Source organism: Sciurus vulgaris, assembly GCF_902686455.1.
Source record: "Sciurus vulgaris genome assembly, contig: HiC_scaffold_633_arrow_ctg1, whole genome shotgun sequence".
NCBI lineage: Eukaryota > Metazoa > Chordata > Mammalia > Rodentia > Sciuridae > Sciurus > Sciurus vulgaris.
In genome coordinates this window covers 8,432,309-8,454,638 of record NW_027632389.1, presented here as the reverse complement: position 1 = coordinate 8,454,638, position 22,330 = coordinate 8,432,309, and the positions used below count along the sequence as shown (strand labels likewise).

Here is a 22,330-nt window from a genome sequence, read left to right as displayed (position 1 = left end):
GATGGCAATACCATGCAGCTTTTGTTAGTATTGCTCTGTAATATAGTTGAATTTCTGGTATTGTGATAACATCTGCTTCACACTTCCTGCTAAGAATTGCTTTAACTATTCTGGGTTTCTTATTCCTCCAAATGAATTTCATAATTGCTTTCTCTATTTCTATGAGGTCCAATATTGGAATTTTAATTGGAATTGCATTGAATTTGTATAGTACTTTTGGTAATATCACCATTTTGACAATATTAATTCTGCCTATCCAAGAACATGGGAGCTCTTTCCATCTTCTAAGGTTTTCTTTCATTTCTTTCCATAGTGTTCTGTAGTTATTGTAGGTATTTTACCTCTTTATATTGATTCTCAAGTATTTTATATTTGAGGCTATTGTGAATGGGATAGTTTTCCTAATTTCTCCTTCAGAGGATTTTCACTTATGAATAAAATTTCATTAGGTTCATGAGCATTGATTTTATATTCTGGCACTTTACTGAATTAATTTATGCATACTAGAAGTTTTCTGGTGGAATTTTTTGGCCCTCTAAATATAGAATGATATCATTGGCAAATAGGGATAGTTTGAGTTATTCTTTTCCTATTCATATCCCTTTAATTTCTTTTGTCTGTCTAATTGCTCTGGCTAGAGTTTCAAGGATGATGTTGAATTGGTGAAAGAGGGCATCTATGCCTTGTTCCAATTTTCAGGGGAAATTCTTTCAGTTTTTCTCCATTTAGAATGATGTTGGCCATGGGCTTAGCATAGATAGCCTTTACAATGATGAGGCATATTCCTACTATCCCTATTTTTTCTAGTGTTTGGAGCATGAAGGGTTACTGTATTTTATCAATTTTTTTCTCTGTATCTGTTGAAATGATTATAATTCCTAATTTAAGTCTGTTGATGTGGTGAATTACATATATTGATTTCTAGATGTTGAACCAAGCTTGCACCCCTGGGATAAAACCCACTTGATCATGGTGCACTATCTTTTCCATATATTTTTGTATGCAATTTGCTAAAATCTTGCTAAGAATTTTTGCATCTATGTTGTTTTAGGGATATTGGTCAGAAATTTTCTTTCTACAGTGTTTCTCTGTCTGGTTTTGGTATCAGGGTGATATTAGCTCAATAGGGTGAGTTTGGAAGTGTTCCCTCATTTTCTATTTCATGGAATACTTTGGAGAGTATTGAAATGAGTTCTTCTTTGAAGGTCTTGTTGAACCTGACTGAGAATCCATCTGTTCCCTGACTTTTCTTGGTTTGGTAGGCTTTTGATGACTTCTTCCATTTCATTGTTTTAAATTGATCTATTTAAATTGTGTATGTCCTCCAGATTTAGTTTGGATATATCATGTTTCTCAAAATGTTTTGATGTGTTCGAGATTTTTTATTTGAGTATAGATTTTCAAAGTAGCTTCTAATTGTGTTTTGTATTTCAGTAGTGTCTGTCGTGCTATTTCCTTTTTCATGATGGATTTTAGTAATTTGAGTGTTTTCTCCTTTTCTTCATTAGTGTGGCTAAGGGTTTATCAGTTTTGTTTATTTTTTCAAAGAATCATCTTTTTGTTTTGTCAATTTTTTGAATTGTTTCTTTGGTTTCAATTTCATTTATTTCAGCTCTGATTTTAATTATTTTCTGTTTTCTACTAATTTGGTGTTGATCTGTTCTTTTTCTAGGGCTTTGGTCTATAGTGGTAGGTCATTTATTTGTTGACTTTTTCTTCTTTTATTGAATGTGCTCTATGAAATAAATTTTCCTCTTAGTACTGCTTTCTTAGTGTCCCAGAGATTTTGATATGCTGTATTTTTGTTCTCATTTTCCTCTAAGACACTTTTTAATTCCCCCTGATGTCTTCTGTTATCTATGCATCATTCAATAGCATGTTATTTAATCTCCAGATGTTGGAGTAGTTTCTGTTTTTTATTTTGTAATTGATTTCTAATATCATTCTTTATGATCTAATAGAATATAAGGGATTATCTCTAATTTTTGTATTTGCTAATAGTAGCTTTGTGACATAACATATGGTCTATTTTAGAGAAGGATCCATGTGCTGCTTAAGAAAGTGTTTTCACTCATAGATGGATGGAATATTCTACATGTCTGTTAAGTCTAAATTATTGATTGTGTTATTGAGTTCTATGGTTTTTTTATTCAATTTTTGTTTGGAAGTTCTGTCCAATTGTGAGAGAGTTGTGTTAAAGTCACTGAGCATTATTGTGTTGTGGTCTACTGTGAAGGATTTGTTTAATGTACAAGGATGTACCATTGTTTGGAGCATAGATATTTATGATTATTTTGTCTTGCTGATTTATGCTTCCCTGAAGCAGTATGAAATATCCTTCTTTATCCCTTTTGACTAACTTTGACTTGAAGTTCACTTTATCTGATATGAGGAGGAAAACTCCACTTTTTATTACTGACTCTGTATGTGTGGTATGTTTTCCCCATCATTTAACCTTTAGGCTGTGGGTATCTATTTCTATGAGATGAGTCTCTTGAAGGCAGCATATTGTTGGGTCTTTCTTTTTAATCCAATCTGCCATTCTGTGTCTTTTGATTGATGAGTTTAGGTCATTAACATTCTGGGTTATTATTGAGATATGACTTGTATTCCTGGTCATTTTGGCTATTTTTTTGTTTTTAACTTGACTTGGTTTCTACAGTAATTGGCTATTTCTTTAGAGTAATTCCTCCATTTACTGACTAACATTGTTGTTTTTCATTTCTTCCTCATGAAATATTTTGCTGAGAATGTTCTGTAGTGCAGGCTTTGTATTTGTAAATTCTTTTAGCTTTTGTTTATCATGGTACAATTTTATTTTATCTTCAAATCTGAAGGTTAGTTTGGTGGCAGAATATTCTTTGTTGGCATCCATTTTCTTTCAGAACTTGAAATATGTTGTTCCAGACCCTTCTAGCTTTTAGGTTCTGGGTTGAGAAATCTGCTGATACCTGTGTTGGTTTTTACCCTGTATGTAATCTGATAATTTTCTCTTGAAGCCATTAAAATTCTATTTTTATTTTGTACATTAGGAATTTTTATTATAATAAGCCTTGGTGTGGTTCTATTGTAATTTTGTACATTTGATGTCCTGTAAGCCTCTTATATTTGATTGTCCATTTTTTTCTTCAGATTTGGAATGTTTTCTGTTATTAATTCATTGAAGAAATTATTTATTCATTTGATTTGTATCTCTGTGCCTTCCTTAATCCCAATAATTCTTAAATTTGGTCTTCTTGTGATATCCCATAATTCTGAAGGTTCTGTCTATGATTTCTTACCATCTTTCTCCTCTGTCAACTTTGCTTTCCAGAATATTTTGTCTTCAATGTCTGAGGTTCTGTCTTGCAAGTGATCTAGCCTGTCAATTATGCTTTCTGTTGAATTTTTAATTTAGTTTTTTATTTCCTTCATTTCAAGGATTTCTTTTTTTTTTTTTTTTTCAGAATCTCTCTTTATTGAAATGATTTTTTTGCTTCCGGCATTTTCTCTTTTAACTATTTACTGGTGTGTTCATTCATTGCCTGCATTTGCTGTTATCTCATTGTTTCCCAGATAATTTGAATTATATACATTCTGAACCCCTTTCTGACATCTTCTGCCATGATATCATTGAATTCTCTTGATATCTATCTAGGTTTTTTGGGACACTTTCTTCCCTCATTTTCTCATGTTGTTCATGTATCTTTCCCTCTAGCAGTGTGAATCCAAGGCATGGCAGTTTCACCCCTACAGACTTATAGTGTCCCTGTAGGTTTCTAATACCTCACCTTGAAGTGAGAGATCAATATTAGCAGCACACAATATAAACAATATTCATTCTTAACCCAAAGAGTCCCTATTAAGATATTAACCATGTTGTCTTATTAAACAGAGGTGATGAGCTCAATTATTGTTTACAGCATAACCAATAGGTTTGCAATAAGGACCACAATTTCTAATGGTGGACAAAGCAGATGGGGAGGTGTGTAAAATATAACATTAATGAGATAAGAAGTTGGTCTATAGAGGTGCTATGTGGTAGGAATAGTGAAAGTGGAATTAAAAGAAATTAGTTGTTGGCATGGGAAAAGGGAGAGTCTCCAAGGAAACAGACAGATAAAAGGAAAGTAGAGAGAGCATAAAAATATATTAATAAAACATAGTAAGAGTAGGAATAATAGTTATACTAGAATAATCATAATGTTACTCATAAAAAAATCTACAATAAGACTATTCTGTAGAGTTCAAACCTCTTAGTCTTCAGTAGCCTGATGCCTGAGAGGAACTATATAATTTGGTGTCCCACGAAATGTGCTGCCCCACTAGGGCTGGTGGTCTCCAGATCAGGAATAATCCATGTTAGCAGGCAGAAGTGAACCCATGTGTTTACAGATGGTCAACCACAGCACAGATGCTAAACTGTGCAGGGCATGGGTGCCAAACTGCAGACTGGGGTGGGTCTCAGTGCTGGGCTTGGTGGCTGGGCCATGGAATTCCTTCTAATTCTTTCTTCAATGAAAATGTTGCATACTTTACTCAAACGCAGTGTGCTCATATGTCCAATTAAATGTACATGTAATTCCTGTGCTAAATACACTTTAATGTGTATTTGACTCAGTAAATACTTTGTTGAAAGTCACTAAATTTTGAAAGGCCCTAATGATTTAAATGAAGCAAGTGAAGCAGTGTTTCACTCTTACACAAAGTGACAGAACTGAAACTTTCTTATCACATCAATTATCATATTTACCTCTAAAAATTTGGTCCTCTGGTATTTAAAATGTTGAATGCTGTATAACATCAAGTACATTTCACAAAAGAGATTTAAATATATTTTCTACTGTGTTCATACATTTTCTGAGTAGTGCAAAATGGACTACTTAAGCACTGATGTAAGATATTTTAGATATATCTGCTTAAGTGAGTTTGCTATCAGGGAACACATTTCCTATTTCATCCATCTTGATATATCCCATCAGTAGCCAGATAAAGAGAGAAACTCATTTTCATCTGGAGTGTATTAGAAAGTATCCTTTTTGGAAAATATGGTGCAAAAAATATAATGATTTTAATTTCTAATTTCTGATTCTCATGATTTCACAAGTAGAAACATGATGATTTCTAAAGTGATGATTAAATCTATATGCATCTAATTATTGCCATTATGTTTACCAGAGTGGCTCTGAGCAACATCCAGAGGTATGTGCTTCCTGTATATCTGGTGAGTTTCATCCAAGAGCAAAGAAGGGAGCAAATAGACATGTAGAATATATGAGCCATATTTGATTAAAAATACTTTAAAGTGAATGTGCCTTAAATAATAAAAAAATAGTATGTTGTAATTATTTAAAGACAGTTCCTATAAAATATCATAAGAAAAATGGAAGAAAATAGGAGGCATAACTATTAGGTTTCAGCCCCAGGTTAAATTGGGGGTATTGCTAAAGGAACTGAACTTTGAGTTGCATTTGACATATGCTTCCATCACAGGAAAATTGGAAATAAGGAAAAGGAGAGAAAAGGAGGGAATGAAGATTGAAAATCTTAAGGAGAACAAAGAGTTGAAGAAGGTAAAAAAAGCAGTGAAACTCAGTGGAGTGTTTGAAATTCAAGCCACATATGGGAAGGGAAAAGAGGAGAGTTTTTAAACTATGGGAAGAATTTGTTTCAAGTTCCAAAGATGAGTGAAGGAGAGAGTCAAACTTTCTCACACTTCCTGGTTTAGTCATAGTTGGGAAATAAATTGAGGAGAGAAGAAGTGATCCCAAAGAGCTAAGTAAGTTCATTTGCCATAAATGATTAGGAATATATACAATTTAATGATATGCAACATGTTTCTACTACCTAGGACAAAAACAGTGCAGAAACAGCAAATGGAATAATAGAAGTATGAATTGTTATGGAGCATTCCCCAGAAAGATTTCTAAAATTCACTTTGGAAAGATTACATATACTTCTACATTTTATTTGAGGGGTCAGCCTAGGGAGGAATTGAGAGCTACATTCAAATTAACCTACACAAATTGAAAGCTGACAAATTCACACTGGAAATCTGAAACTGTGAGAAATCATCCCTTCAAGACCATGTTCAAAAGTTCATTCTGACTCAGCAGGTCTTTGAATCTACATGTCCATTAAATTCTAAGGTGATTACAAAGATCATGGTTCACAGACAACATGTTTTGGAGCCAGGGAATGGATGTCATTTTGGGAAATAAAAAGGAAAAGGTATCAGTTTCTACAGTTCAGGACAGAAGCAGATTAAGGCCAAGCATAAATCTTTCTTTCATTCTGAGACTATTTCTTGGGAATTGGAAAAGACTCAAAAGACAAAGATCAAGAATTTACATAGCTAAGATGAATTTTCTAAGTTGGCAGGCAAGGAAAAGTGGAGCTAATTCAAACGAAGAATGTAAAATCGAAAGAATCAAGTCCACAACTCTGGGAGTTCCATTTTAAAAGCTAAAGAGAAAGGAAAATGATAGGGGACTGAAGCAGTTTGGGAAAACTGAGGAAATGGAGATAATGCTACTCAACTCTATTCAGTTTATCTGTCTCAAATCTAAGTGAAACTTTTCCTGGACCAGAGATAATTCAAACCACTAGGGACTGGAAGAAGCAGCTACAAATTTCTCCCCTTTATATCTAGTAGGCACCAACATAGGTAAGGTGTCAATATGAGTCATTCAGATGAGCAACCTAGCATTTCTGAAGCTTTGATTTTTAAATGTAGCTAATATTTTGATTGTTCCTATTTTCAATATTATTAATATTACCGTATTTATCAATTAGTGCATTGCAGTGAAACCATGTTCCTTGGATGTGTCAGGAATGTATAGTATTACTAGAAAAATTCTGATATATAGGTAGAAAACAATGTGGTCAACTAGCCCTCTGATGAAAATACTTGAAAAGCTCCCAAGTTTATGTCACACTAGACACATTATTTTTAGCAGAATGCTTTATGTAGTTTATCCCTCAAATAACAACACTGTTACTCTTAGAGTACATAAAAATTTCTTTGAAACTCAATAGTTTATTGATATCTGATAATTCTGCAAGCTTCAGAATGCATTTTTTGATTGCTTGTATGAATTCTGTTTTCTTGTACATTTTCTTATAGATATGAAAACACTCATTTCACACAAGAAATGGAAATGAAACTTGATGTTGGATAAAACAGAGGATAGAAGAAAAGAAGATGCACTACTTTCTCACTTGGGTATAAACAAACACAAACATGCAGATGCATATTTGTTGTTATTGTAAACACATATATTTGAGCTAATTAGTTCAGAAAACACTCTTGGATGAGCAAATAAGTGTACCTTTCCCTGGAATCTCATCACAATTTTCACTTATTGATTATAAGGTAAATGGGGGACAGAATATGTACTTATTATTAAATGGATTAAGTGACTGACAGGATTCAATTGAGATATGTGCTGCCACATTTTAATTTAGCTTTGACATTGAATTTATAAGGAAACTTTTTTCCTCCTCTGAATAAAGATCAATGTGCTCTTCAGCATTCTCATTTTGACATTGGTATACTTACCAATGTCTTTGTATTAATAGTCATTGCAAAAATTATTTTACTAATGGGAAATTAACTGCCAATTTAACCAAATATTCCTGATTTTGAGTTAGTACATTTGAGACTTGTAACTTTATGAAATACCTATGTGATTTAACTAACTCTTTTGCTATAAAATAAATCCATGGTTGCTGGATAACATTCTTTCCAGAAATATTTATGAGTTGTAAATCAAGAATATACCTGCACCTAGCAATGAAGTGTTTGCTCATATGTCTATGACATATTTTATTTATTGTTTTCTCAATGGTGAACAATGAGAAACTTTTGCCTGCTAAGAATTTGCTCTCCCACTGAGGTTCTACCACAGATCTCTCAGATTCTCCAAGGGTTTGTATATATTTGAATTGCACAAAAGTGTTCATAGGATCCTAAAAGAGTTCCCTCAACATCGGAAGACATTGCCATAGGAGATACTGCATGGTAAATGAAAGCAACATTCATAGTTGCTGCATTTTATTACACAATGCATTTGAAACCTTGAGTTCTAATTAAGACCAGAATCTCACATTTATGTAAACCAGTTTCTTATTTGTTCCTTTAATTAACTTTCATTCAACACAGGTCACTGGACATTTTCTATCCTCTGTATGTCTGGAAATACTCCCCCAGTCAGGCTGCAATCAACACCTAGTGCACTGCTCCAATTCTCATTACACATCACAATTCATATACATGCCCCTCATGTCCACCTGCTTGTATCATTGAGGTTGGTCTGGTTCTTTATGCATATACTGCATATGTGACCATCATTTGTATATAGAACAGGGATGTCCAAGCATCTTGACTTTCCAAAGACTCTTTCATAATAAAAAAATTGCCTTACTCTGTATTCTGAACACTTTCTTTGCCTGCTATGCCCTCTACCAGTTCTCCTCACCAATCCCTGTGAGGAGATACTTTCCCAGACACTTTCCATTTAAACCTGGCCTCAATGTACAGCCTTTCATGCTCTCAGCATTTTCTGTCACTGGCTAAAATCTCACTATTTTTTTCACCTTTGAAGTGGGCATTTATCTTTACCACTACAAAGGACTGCATCACTGACATTATTTTTCTCCTTTGGATCTTACCGTACACTCAATTATGGGGAGAGACATGTAGTGTCTCCACAAGTTTTATACTGAAGTATTGGACTAGTAAAATTTATTCCTCAATGATGTCAATATGTACTGGGTTCAGAGGGGCACACATGTACTTACATGTACTTGAGTGGTTGAGGCAGGCTTCTCTCAGGTTTCTAGCCAACCAAGAAATTGATTGACAACTTTTCTCCAAATATAATCACATGGGTTTAAATTTTCTATGAATCTTTCCTAATACAAATTCTGCCTCACTCTGTATCTTGCTCCCTTTCTCTGCTTGAGCCATCCTCTGTAAGTTCTCCTTCCCAATTCATATATCATCAGATAAACCCATTCCATTTAAAAACTTTTCTATATACAGCCTTTCATACTCTCTGCATTTCTTGCTTCTGACTGATAACCTCACTTTTGAAGTCTCCATTCATCTCAATCTAGAAAAGACTTCATTCCTGGTAACTTTTGTCTCCACTACCTCTTACTACAAATTCAAATTTGAGGGGAAATTAGTAAAATTGTTGACAGCAACATGAAGTAGAATTTGTCCCATTAAGTCCAGGAATTGATAGAGTAGAAAGTAAAAGGAGTGTTCACAGATCTCATGTTTATTACCCAGTATGATAACTGGGAGTATTTAAGATAGCCCTATTGAAAACAAGCAGATTCTGATAGGAATAAAAGGCTTAATCATGGAAGTTTTCCAAGAAAGTGACTTCTAAAATTTAAGGTAAAGAAATCCAAAGAAATGTATAAAAAAAGCAAAAGGAGTTCATTGATAAAGATGTTAATGTGATTACTTTTTGGGACACTAAAGATGGGGTTAAATGGATTTTTAAAATTTAATATTTGAAGGAAGAGACAGTAAACTGTGTGATGTTTCATGTTTCACTGGAAATTGAGTATTTTTTTCTCTGAAATATTCTTTCACCTTGAGTGGGTCAACCTGTGAGTTATTATAGGTCTTATACATGGCATGGTGACACCTAGTGTCTCCCAATGATGTTCTAAAGTATTGGATCAGTAGAACTACATCCCTATGATGTACTGTGCTCAGAGGGGCATGCCTATAATTGCAGGTCCTTGAGAGGCAGATGTAAGCCCCTGTCAGGTTGTCAGCAAACAAGGAAATTAACAGACATTCTGTCCTAAATATGAAGACATGGGGTTTGGAATAATTCCTATGGTGCTTGATAGGATACACATGTTCCTGCATAAAGTACAAAGGGCCACATTCCAACAATTAAGTATTTCAAATAATGGTTATATTCACCTAAACACATGCTTAATTTAAAATTATCATCAGGAAAGTAAAATTTTAGAATTATATTTACTGTTCCTTTTTATTTGGATAAATTTTCTTTAACATTAATATTATAAGGTAGTTTAAGTAAATCTGTGCATGTTTCAGAAGAGTCACATTTGGATATTTCAAAAGAGGAAGTGGAGGAGAGACTCCATGGCACTGGATTTAGCCAGCAACAGGTATGCATACATGTCATTTTGAATTCCAAATATCTTCTTTCTTTTGTTTTTAGGAGGTAAATTAGGGCAAATAACATAACCTAATACACTTTGGGCATCCAACATCACAATTTCATATTTAATTGTATAACATGTAAGTGGTCATGAATCTGAAAATAGTTTTAGAAATCAAGGTGAATTAATGGTAAACTTTGTGCAAGAAATTGGACCAATATTTTAGAACACTGTTTGGTTTTGAACTGTGTAACATCCTTAAATGATGAGAGATAAATTAGAGACTGACAAGTAGTCAGTTGACACTAGAAACATACATAAATGTAATGACCAATGAGCAGATTCATGTAAAATCATCTTCATTTCCAAAGGATCACCACTGAATTTCACATGACCTGCCATCCTTGCCATAGTTAAAAAATCATATTCCATGATTTCCAGTGTCTTGATTAAAGAAGATAAAAGCTGTAAAACAGACACATACCTTCTTGTTAATAGAACCAAAACCATTCAGGATACATACTTTACTGATAATTTACATAAAATATCTATCAGGTTTATGTTCTTTCCCTTCAAGAATGCAAAAGAATTACTAAACATATTTAACTTACCTCTTTACACAATGTTATACTAAAGTACTTTGATGCATTTGTTGGGATGTTATAAAATATTGGAGGTATCATTTTGCCACCTGGTTCTTATGTTGTATGTGTCAGCCAGTGGAGGACTTGCATGCCTTTCAGTGGATTTCTCTTCCACAGCTAAACATGAGTTCTTGTAATATGAAGGTTTGTCATGGAGATGGGTCTGGTGCATTGTTTATATCTGAGCATCATATCTGAAAATGAGCATGATACACACGCTAGTTTCATTCAGTATCTCTGCAAGGAGAAAGAATACACTCAATCAATGATCATAGTTCACAGAAAAATATTTACCATGAGTAAATAAAATGTATGTATTAAATAATCTCAAGAACACCACAAAATAAGGAACTGAGTGGGAAAGCTCAGCTTCATTAACACTGCATATGCTTGTGTCTCCTGTGCAAAGTATTGTTGCATATAATTTAATGGTCTTATTTCCAATTCTAATGATTTCACATATATGACAATGGTGATGTCCAAAGAGTGATGATTAAATCTATATGAAAGTAATTATAACTATTATTGTTTTCCAGAGTGACTCTGAGCAACATGCAGAGGTGTGTGCTTTTTGTGGACATGCAGAAGGCAAGAACCACATAGGATCCAAAGTACCTTGCAGAGAATATTGCCAAAAACATGGGCACTACTATATAGTAAATGCTCAAAGAGTGTGTCTGTTACCTAGCTATTGAACAAAAAAGTAGGTAAGGAGTGGCATAACATATTAGGTTTCAGCCACAGATTTAAATGTGGGTATTGCTAAGAAGAGAATGGTGAATTTCCTTTAAGATATGCTTTATCTCTGGTAAATTGGAAATAAGGAAAAGGAGAGAAAAAGAGGAAAGGAAGACTGAGAACTGCAGTGAGTATACAGAGTCAAAGAGGAAAAAGAATCAATGGTTCTCAGGAGAGGTTGGGAAATTCAAGCCCCCATATGAGAAGGGAAAGGAGCAGTTTTTTTTTCACACTGAGGGAAGAACTTGTGAGTTTCAAGTTTTCAAGATGAATGAAAGGGAATATAGATCTGTCTCAACCTTAGTGAGTTTTTCACAGTTGGAAATGGATTGAGGCATGAAGATCTGATCTACAAAGCTAAGTTCATTGACCAACACTGAGTGGGAATATATAAAATCTAATGATTGCAACATGGTGCCACTGTCTGACAAAAAAATACATGATAGAAACAGCAAATGGAAAATTAGAAAGATATATGAGTAGTCAGGGGAATCCCCCAAATCCACAGGTATCTAAAATTTACTTTGTAAAGATCCTTCAAAAATTTAATTTGAGGGAACACCAAGGAAGGACTTGGAGCTGCATTCTCATTAACATAGATAAATTGGAGGCTGGCAAAGTTCACACTGGAACTGTAAAACTGTATGGAATCGACTCTGGGACCATGTTCCAAAGCTTCTGACTCAGCAGGTCCTGGCCTCAACATGTCCATTACATTCTAAGGTGATTCCATTGATCCTGGTCTACAGAAAACACTGTTTGTTGCTAGAGAATGGATGTCCTTTTTGGAAATACATAAGAACATTTTTTTGGTTCCTACAGTTCAGGACACAAACACATCAAGTGCAAGCATAAATCTGACTTTCATTCTGAGCAGGTCTCTTGAAGACTGGGAGCAACTCAGAAGATAAGATGGCAAAAGTATATGACTAAGATTTGTTTGTTAGTTTGGCAGGTAAGAAGGAGTGGCAAGAATGAAAGATGCAAAGACACAAGCTCCCACCTCAGATTTTTCTTTGGCAAACCTAAAGGGGAGGGGAAATAAGAGAGGAACCAGGAATAATGATGAAGTGGAGAAAATGTTCCTCAGCTCTTTTCACCTTGTCTGCTTTCAAATGCAAATCTGGTGTAGAGATGATTGGAACCCATGGGGGCTGCAAGAATCAGTGCATTCCACAGCTCCTAATTTGTCCCCTCCTTATCTAACAGACACCACAATGTGTGAGGCTTCCATATGTGTCATTGAGGTGAGCAAACTTGGATTTTTGAAGTATTCAGTGTTTAAAAGAAGATTAATTTTCCTTTGGTACTCTTCTTATAATCATTATTAATTGTTTTGTTTCCATCAGTACTTTATTGGTGTGCTACTGGAAAACCAGGTCTTTCGCATGCCAGAATAGCAGGATATTAGTGAGATATCTTTGGAACTAAAGAAAGCAAATGATATCACCTGAGAGACTTGAACAAATACATGAAAATCCACTCCAGATTGATTTTTAACCAGAAGCCAGTAAACAGGTTATTCCTAAAACACCATCACTGTCACTCTTAATGAATTTACCATTTACTATGAAACACAAGAGTTTATTGATATCTGATAATTCTGCAAGATTTCAGAACACTTTTGTTTTGGACTGCTTTTCTGAACTCTTTATGCATTATCAAACTTTTTTTCACAGATATGGGACCATGCACTTTACACAAAAGAGCAAAAAGAAACTTGATGGTGGTGAGACAAGGGGACACAGGAAAAGTAGATGCATCAGTTGCCAGCATGAGTATGAACAAACACAAACAACCAAATGTGTATTAGCAGTTATTCTAAACACATATCTAAGCTGAGTAGCTCAGAAAACTGTCTCAGATGAATAAAAGAGTGTACCTTCCCCTGGAATCTCATCACAACTTTGGACTTAGTAATTACAAGGCAAATGATAAACAGGAAATGTATTTATCATAAAATGGATTAAATGATTCTGAGAAGATTCACTCAAGTTGCCAGCTGCCACATTTTCATACTCCTTTGGCATTGATCTTCTCTAGGTCCCTCACTCCTCCTCTGAATACAGATCACTCTGCCCTCCAGCATTCTCTATCTTGCCCTTAGTATATATGCCAATATCTTTGTGTTAATGGTCATTGCAGACTGGTTTTACCATTGGATACTTGACTGCAAATTTTTCAAAACGTCTGTCTCTGACTCTGATTCAGAACATTTGAGTCTTGCAGCTTTTGTCAGCACATATATATTTATTTTTTGCTTTCTTGTAAATTGCATCTCTTATTTACTGAAGAACTGTCTATCCAGAAATTTTGACTAAAATTTATAAATCGAGAATATCCTTGGACAGAGCAATGAAATGTTTGCTCATATTTCTTTGACATGTTTTGTTTGTTTATCTTTTCAATGGTGAACAATGAGGGAGATCCTCTTGCATGCTAATCAGTTGTTCTCCCACTGAGACTCTCCCAGGGTTCTCTTTAATTCTTATGTGTGTTGTTAATATGTAAGTTGCACAAAAGTGCTCACCAAGATCCTAAATGAGTTTCCTCAGAGTAGAAAGATATTGCCCTAGAAGGAGCTACATGGTAAATGAAAGCAACATTCACAATTGCTCCATTTTTTTTTTACATGATAAAATGGAAACTTTGAGATATGATCAGGAGCAGTGTCTCACACTCCTGTAGCCCAGATTCTTTTTTTGTTCTTTAATTAGACTTCATTCTATACTGGTCACTGAAAGTTTTCTATTCTCTGTATTTTGGAAACATTTCCTCCAATCAATCCAGCATCTACTACATAGATTACTGATTCCTTCTCATTATTCATCAACATTCATGCATATGTTCTTGATGTCTACCTGCTGGTAGTTTTTAGGATGATCCTCGTCTTATGCTTTTAATGCATATAGGACCATCAGGTCTGTTTAGAACATGGAAGTCTCTGTACCTTCACTTCTATAGGTAATTTTATAATAAAAATTCTGCCTCATCTCTATTTTTAACCCTCTCTCTCTGCCTACTAAATCGTCCCTCAATTCTCCTTACCATTCCCTGTATGAATGGCCTCTGTTCATTTTAACCCTGTCTCTATGTGCAAACTTTCATGGTTTCAGCATTCCTTGTCACTGGCTGACCACCTCACTACTGAAGTATCCATTCATGTCTATCTCTAGCAAAAAGTTAATGCTGTCTTCTTGCATCTCCTCTGACTCTTAGCACAAATAAATTTTGAGTAGAGACACCTAGTGTCTCCCAAGTGGTCTTCTGAATTATTGTTTCAGTAAAATTACTTCTCAGTGATATCAGTATGTCCTTGGTTCAGAGTGACACACCTGTAGGTGTAGCTACCTTAGGGCTGAGACAGTCTCCTCTCAGGTTTCCAGTCTACTAGGGAATTTACAGACACCCTTTTTTCAAATACAAATAAATAGTATTTGAAAGAATAGCTACAGAACTTGCCAAGGAAACACATCTCTGGGTAAAATACACAACAATAAAAAATTTCAAACCCTAGATGTATTCACCTAAAACTTACCTTAATTTAAATCTTTCACATTCACTAAAATTTTTCTATGTTCTCTATTTCTGGAAACATTATCTTCAACCAGTCATGCATCAATGTTGTAGATCACTGATGCCTTCTCATTATTCATCTCCATTCATGTTTGTGGCCTGATGTCCACCTGCTTGTAGCATCTAGGTTGATCCTGCTCTTCAGGCATATGCTGCACATATGACTATCAGCTCTCATTGGAACTTGGATGTCCAAATATTTTACATGTCCTATGAATCTTATTTAATAAAATTGTGCCTCACTCTGCATCTTGTTCATTCTCTCCCTGCACCATCCTCTGGAAGTTCTTTTTCCAATCCCCATATCATCAGATAAAACCATTGCATTTAAGAACTTTTCTGTGCACAGGCTTTCATTCTCTCAGAATTTTCTGTCTCTGACTAATAACCTCAATTTTGAAAGCTCCATTCATCTCCATCTAGAACAGAATCATCCCTAGCACATTTTAACTTCCCTACTCTTTCCACAAACTCAAATGTGAGGGGAAAGAAATAAAACTCTTGAGAGAAACATGATGTAAAAGTGATCCCCTCAAGTCCAGAAAATGAAGAACTAGACAGAAAAAGAAACGTTTATAGGTCCTATGTATATTGTCCAGTATGGAACCTGGAAAATATCTGAGGAAACCCTAGGGAAAGTACAACCAGATTATACCCAGAATAAGGAACATAATCATGGAAGATTCACAAGACTGATTCCTGTTAGGAAAAAAAAAAAAGAAAATCAAAGTAATGTAGGAAAAAAACAACACGGATTTCATTTACAATGGTGTAAATGTGTTCATTTATGTGGGACACAAATATGATGTCCAAGATTTTTAAATTTTATTGTTTGAATGAACAAATAGTAAACTGTGTGATGTGCCTTTGTTCCCCTGATATTAATTTTTTTTCTGAGAAATTTTCTTTCACATTGAGCAGATCAACCTGTGAGTTATTAAAGATTTTGTACATGGTGACACACAGTGTCTCCCAATGGTGTTCTGAAGTATTGGATCAGTAAAGCTACACCTCAATGATGTCTATATGTACTGGTTTCAGAGGGTCATACCTGTAATTGCACGTCCTTGAGAGTCAGAGACAAACCCCTGTCAGGTTGCCAGAAAATGAGGGAATTTACAGATCCTCTGTCATCAAATATGAAGATATGTGGTTGAAATAATTTTTCTTGCGATGATACACATTCAGTACATAAAATGTGCAGACACACAAACATACAGTAATAAAATATTTCAAATCATAGTTATATTCTCCTAAAATTGTGCTTAATTTATTTTTTAATTTAAAATATTTTTTTCATTTTTACAGACCACATTCTGATTTAGTGTATATAAATGGGGTGTATTTCTATGGTTATACATGATGGAGATTCACACCATTCATGTAATTATACATGTACATAGGATAATGATGTCTGCCTCATTCCACCATCTTTCATACCCCCACCCCCTCCCACCTCTCATTTCCCTCTATATAATCCAATATTTCTCCATTCATCTCTTAACCCCCCATTGTGTATCATCATCCACTTAATAAGGGAAAATATTTGGACTTTTGCTTTTTGGGACTGGCTTATTTCACTTTCCATGATAAGCTTAATTTTAAGCTATCACTTGAAAAATAATATTTTAGGATCATAGCCACTATTCCTTTTCATTTGGATAAATTGTCATTCACATTATATTTTGGTTATTTTAAGTATATCTGCATTTTTCAACAGAGTCACTCTTGGACATGTCATCAAAGAAAGAAAAGGAGTTACTTGATGGCACTGGATTTAGCCAGAAACAGGTATTCACTTGTGTCAATCTAAATTCCCAATTTCTTCCCATTTTTTTGCTTCCAGAATGTAAATTAGGACAAACTTAGTGACCTCATAGAATATTCTTTAGGCATCCAAACTTCACAATTTTATTTTAATAATAAAATATTTAACTGGCCATGAACATGAAAATAGTTTCAGGAACCAAGGTGGATTAATTTTATACTTTATGCAAGCAATTGCACTGATGTTTTTGAAATAATATTTGCATTTTCTTCTCTGTGATATCCTTAAATTATGGATAAATTGGAGACTTAGGGATAAGCAGTTGAAACTAGAAACATACATAAATGCAATGACACTTGAAACCATTCATATAAAAACAGTTTCATTCTCAAGTCTCAAAAATTGATGTCACATTACCTGTCATCCTTTCCAAAGTTAATGGTATAATTCTCCATGGATTCTAGTGTCTTTTTGGAGAAAGCTGACAGGGTCAAATTGGACACATAAGTGCATGTTAACAGAATCAAAATCATTAAGAATGAGTACTTTTCTGTTATTTGCAAACATTATCTATTTAAATTTCTTTTCCTGAAAGAAATGAATGAATTAAATGAATTAATTAAACATTTATTATACCTATTTGTTCAGTGTTGCATCAAAGACCTTGAATGAAATTATTGTAAAATTATGACACATTGAAAGTGTCTTTTTGCATACTCTTTCATGTGGTCTGTTAGTGGGTGGAGGATTTACATGCCTTTGCACAGATTTATCTTCTACTGTTACTTGTGCTTCCTGATAGTGTGTATGTTTATCATGGGGATGTGTCCTGGGCAAATTTTATATCTGAGTATCACATCTGAAAATGAGCATGTTCTACATGGCCATTTCACTCATCAGCATTTCCATATGGGGATAAAATAAAATCCAACAATGATCACAGCCTAAAGCAAACATTTATCACCTGTAAATAAAATGTATATTTTAAATGATCTCTAGAACACCACAAAATGAAGAGATTTGGTAGGAAAAATAATTTTTACCTGGCAAAATGAGACTTTTGTTAAAATTAAAAATTTTAAGACATGTTTTAAAAAGGAATGAGAATGAAAGGCATGGGAGTAAACAGAAACAGAAAAAGAAATGAGCAGGAAATTCAATAAAAATTAAGAAAAGAAAGGATTTAAAATGAGATTTTAAAAGGTTTTTGGATAGTAACCAAAAAAAAAAAAAAAAAAAAAACAAATGAAATAAATTTCTCATCTAAAAGAATGATCCTCCCAAACTGGACCAGTAGGACATACACAATTTAAACAAATCAATATCAAACAGTGAAATACAAGAAGCCATCAAAAGCCTGCCAAGCAGGAAAAGCCAAGGATCAGATGGATTCTTAACTGAGTTCTGCAAGATGTTCAAAGAAGAGCTCATTCCAATACTTCTCAAAGTATTCTAGGAAATAGAAAATGAGGGTACCCTACAAAACTCATTCTATGAAGCTAATATCACCCTAATACCCAAATCAGACAAAGACATATCAAGAAAAGAAAATTATAGACCAATATCCTTGATAAATATAGATACAAAAATGTTTAACAAAATGCTAGCAAACCATATCCAAAAACATATTAAGAAGATAGTGCACCATGACTAAGTGGGGTTCATCCTGGGAATGCAAGGTTGGTTCAACATTTGTAAATCAATGAATGTAATCCATCTTATCAATAGACTTAAGGATAAGAATCATATTGTTATTTCAATTGATGAAGAAAAGCATTTGAAAAAATAAAACACCCTTTCATGCTCAAAAATAGATATAGTAGGAAAAAATAGAGATAGTAGAAACATACCTCAACATTGTAAAGGCTGTTTATGATAAGCCCATGGCCAACATCATTCTTAATGAAGAAAAACTGAAAGCATTCTCTTTAAGAACTGGAACAAGACAGGGATGCCCTCTTTCACCACTTCTATTCAATATCATCCTTGAAATACTAGCCAGAGGAATTAGACTAAAGAAATTAAAGGGATATGAATAGGAAAAGAGGAACTCAAGCTGTCACTATTTGCTGATTCTCTATTTAGAGGATCTAAAAAACTCCTCCAGAAAACTTCTAGACCTCATTAATGAATTCAGAAAAATAGCAGGATATGAAATCTACACGCATAAATCTAAAGCATTTTTATACATAAGTGATGAAACATCTGAAAGGGAAATGAGAAAAACAACTCTGTTCACAATAGCCTCAAAAAAAAAAAAAAATACTTGGGAATTGTCTAACCAAAGAAGTGAAAGAGCTGTACAATGAAAACTACAAAACATTAAAGAAAGAAATTGAAGAAGACCTTAGAAGATGGAAAGATCTCCTGTGTTCTTGGATAGTCAGAATTAATTGTTGGGGTGTCTGGAATTCCATCCAGTGCTTGACAAAGATCCTCTGGAGGATGATTGCAAAGGCTCATCCTAAGAGGAATTGTGGGATGTTTTGCTCCAGAGCATGGTGTGTTTTCTGCTGTGTTTTTCTGATAATATATTACTTATTTCAGTCTGAACAGATTGCTTAAGGGGATGAGGGGAATACAACAAAAATTCCAGAAAATATTACCTACAATCTGAAAAACAATGGGTTTTTTTTACCACTAACAAAATTAAAAATAATTTTGCAACCATGCAATGAGTCCCTGAAAGCCTCTAGAGAAAATAGTTATAGATCTGCCTTTGTCTCCAACAGGCTGGTTAAATTCTAACGATGGTGGTGGGGTAAAAGAATAAGGTTTCACAACATTCCTTCCTTCCTACAAAGAATAGGTCACCCCTATAATAAATGTTGGTGCACAATGCCCTGTTCTTGAAAAAAAGAGCTACATAAGACAGTGTATTGGCCACGAGAACCACTGTGATCACTGCCTTTCTATAGCCCTTAACTCAGCAATTTAGATATTAACCAGATAGACCTAGTAGAGTTGGTCACATGAAATTACTTGTCTATTGCTTTAACCATGAGAATAATAAGAATAGTCTTAGGTCACATAGAGTTTAGATATTAAGGAAATAAACATTGTATTAGCTCATTAACATAGATAATTGTAAAACAATTGTGATTAGGTAAGGATAATCTGTAAGGTTGCTGTTTTCTCCCTATGCTTTGGAAACTTCTTTAATATTAACCACAAGACTGCCATTATAGCCTGAAGAAAAATGTATATAAACCTAGCCTTCCCCAGAATAAAGTGGGAATGATTGCACGGGAACTAGAGTCTGTGTCTTTCATTCTCCATCCATCACTGATGCTGTCTCCCCACACCCCATTTACCTGTGTGGAACCCATGGACTCCTGCTAGGGCTGGACCTCAGCAATTAATATTATCAAAATGGCCATACTTCCAAAGGTGCTATACAGATTTAACACAATTCCAAAAAAATCCCTGTGACATTTCTCATAGAAACAGAAAAAGCAATCATGAAATTCATATGGAAGAACAAGAGACCCATAATATCCAAACAACACTGGGCAGGAAGGATGATGCGGGAGGTATCACAATACTAGACCTTAAACTCTACTATGGAGCAATAGTAACAAAAATGGCATGGTATTGGTACCAAAATAGACAGATAGACCAATGGTACAGGATAGAAGACATGGAGACATACCCACAAAAATACAGTAACCTCATGGTAGACAATGGAGAAAAGACAGCCTCTTGAACAAATGGTGCTGGGAAAAATGAACATCCATGTGCAGTAAAATGAAATTAAACACTTATCTCTCACCCTCTACAAAATTCAACTCAAAATGATTCAAGGATCTAGGAATTCAACCTGAGACCCTTCACCAAATAGAAGAAGCAGTAGGCTCAAATCTCCATCACGTTGGCTTTGGACAAGATTTCCTTAAGAAGACACCCAGAGTGCAAGAAATAAAAGCAAGAATCAATAAATGGGAAAGATTCAAACTAAAAGTTTTTCTCAGCACAGAAAACAATCAGTAATGTGAAAAGAGAGCCTACAGAGTGGGAGAAAATCTTTTCCACACCCACTTCAGACAGAGCACTCATCTCCATTGTTTATAAAGAACTTACAAACTTTACACCAAAAATACAAAGAACCCAGTCAATAAATAGGCTAAGGAACTGGGCAGACACTTCACAGAAGAAGATATACAGGTGATCAATAAATACATGAAAAAGTGTTCATCATCCCTAGTAATTAGAGAAATGCAAATTAAAACTACCCTAAGATTTCATCTAACTCCAATTAGAATGCCTATTATCAAGAACATAAGCAATAATAAGTGTTGGCAAGGGTGTGGGGGAAAAGGCAAACTCATACATTGCTGGTGGAATTACAAATTGGTGGAGCCACTCTGAAAAGCCATGTGGAGATTCCTGAGAAAATTTGGAATGGACCCTCCATTTTACCCAGCTATCCCACTCCTTGGTTTATACCCAAAGGACTTAAAATCAGCATACTACAGTGAAGCAGCCACATCAATGTTCATAGCAGCTCAATTCACAATAGGTAGATTGTGGAATCAACCGAGATGCCCTTCCATAGATGAATGGATAAAGAAACTGTGGTATATATACACAATGGAATACCACTCAGCCATAAAGAAGAATAAAATTATGGCATTTGATAGTAAATGGATGAAGTTGGAAAATATGCTAAGTGAAATAGGCCAAACCCAAAACCAAAGGCTGAATGTTTTCTCTGATAAGTGCATGACAATATATAACAAGGGGGAGTGATGTGGGAAGAGAAGAATGAAGGAACTTTGGATGGTGTAGAAGAAAATGGGGTGGGGGATGGAAGTATAGTAGAATGAAACAGTTTTACCCTATGTATATGTAAAATTACATGAATGATGTGAATCTACATTGTGTACAACCATAGAAATCAAAAGTTGTATCCTGTTTGTGTACAATAAATCAAAATGCAGTCTGTAAAAATAAAAAAAGATTTTAATAAAAAAAGAAGAAACAATGAGAAAAATGAAATAACTTCAAAGTCCACTACAAAAAACAGACAAAAAAAAATCAATGACATAAACAACAAAAAACTGAGATTTCTCTTGTACTAGTGCTATAGAAAAGAAGATCCAGGATTTCCTACTTGACAAACATAACTTTTTGGGGTTTCCTGTAGTCAGACATAGTCAGATATTTTCCAGCTATTTATTTGCTCTAGTCCCAAAAGGCATATATTGCTAGTGGCATGAATAAACTAATCTCCTCTGCTATTTGTTTCCCAACCCACCCAGGAAATGTTGAGGGATCTTTGCAATTTGAAGAAAACACACACCCTCCATATCATTCATGTATACAGAGATATTGATCTTTCTAAGGTGGGATATTCCCAAAAACATTCTGGTCCATGGAGCCAGGTAATACAGGTCCCACTGATGGACTCCTGCTGTCAGTGATCTGCAGGTGGAAAAAAATCCATGTGTTTGAGGGTTTCCATGCA

General features: G+C 34.5%; 2 protein-coding genes across 2 annotated transcripts in view; both read left to right on the top strand.

The window, feature by feature from the left end:
- The window catches only part of LOC306652887 (uncharacterized protein), a gene marked incomplete at its 3' end in the record, with an annotated part of 60,117 nt that extends 46,874 nt beyond the window's left edge, over positions 1 to 13,243 (top strand). The window contains exons 3-6 of the mRNA XM_079125524.1: positions 5,158 to 5,203; positions 10,070 to 10,143; positions 11,318 to 11,437; positions 13,199 to 13,243. Coding sequence (XP_078981650.1) covers positions 5,158 to 5,203; positions 10,070 to 10,143; positions 11,318 to 11,437; positions 13,199 to 13,243 — 285 coding nt within the window. The remainder of the gene's footprint in view (positions 1 to 5,157; positions 5,204 to 10,069; positions 10,144 to 11,317; positions 11,438 to 13,198) is intronic.
- The window catches only part of LOC306652875 (uncharacterized protein), a gene marked incomplete at its 3' end in the record, with an annotated part of 58,840 nt that overhangs the window by 35,004 nt on the left and 1,506 nt on the right, over positions 1 to 22,330 (top strand). The gene's annotated exons all lie outside the window — the stretch shown is intronic.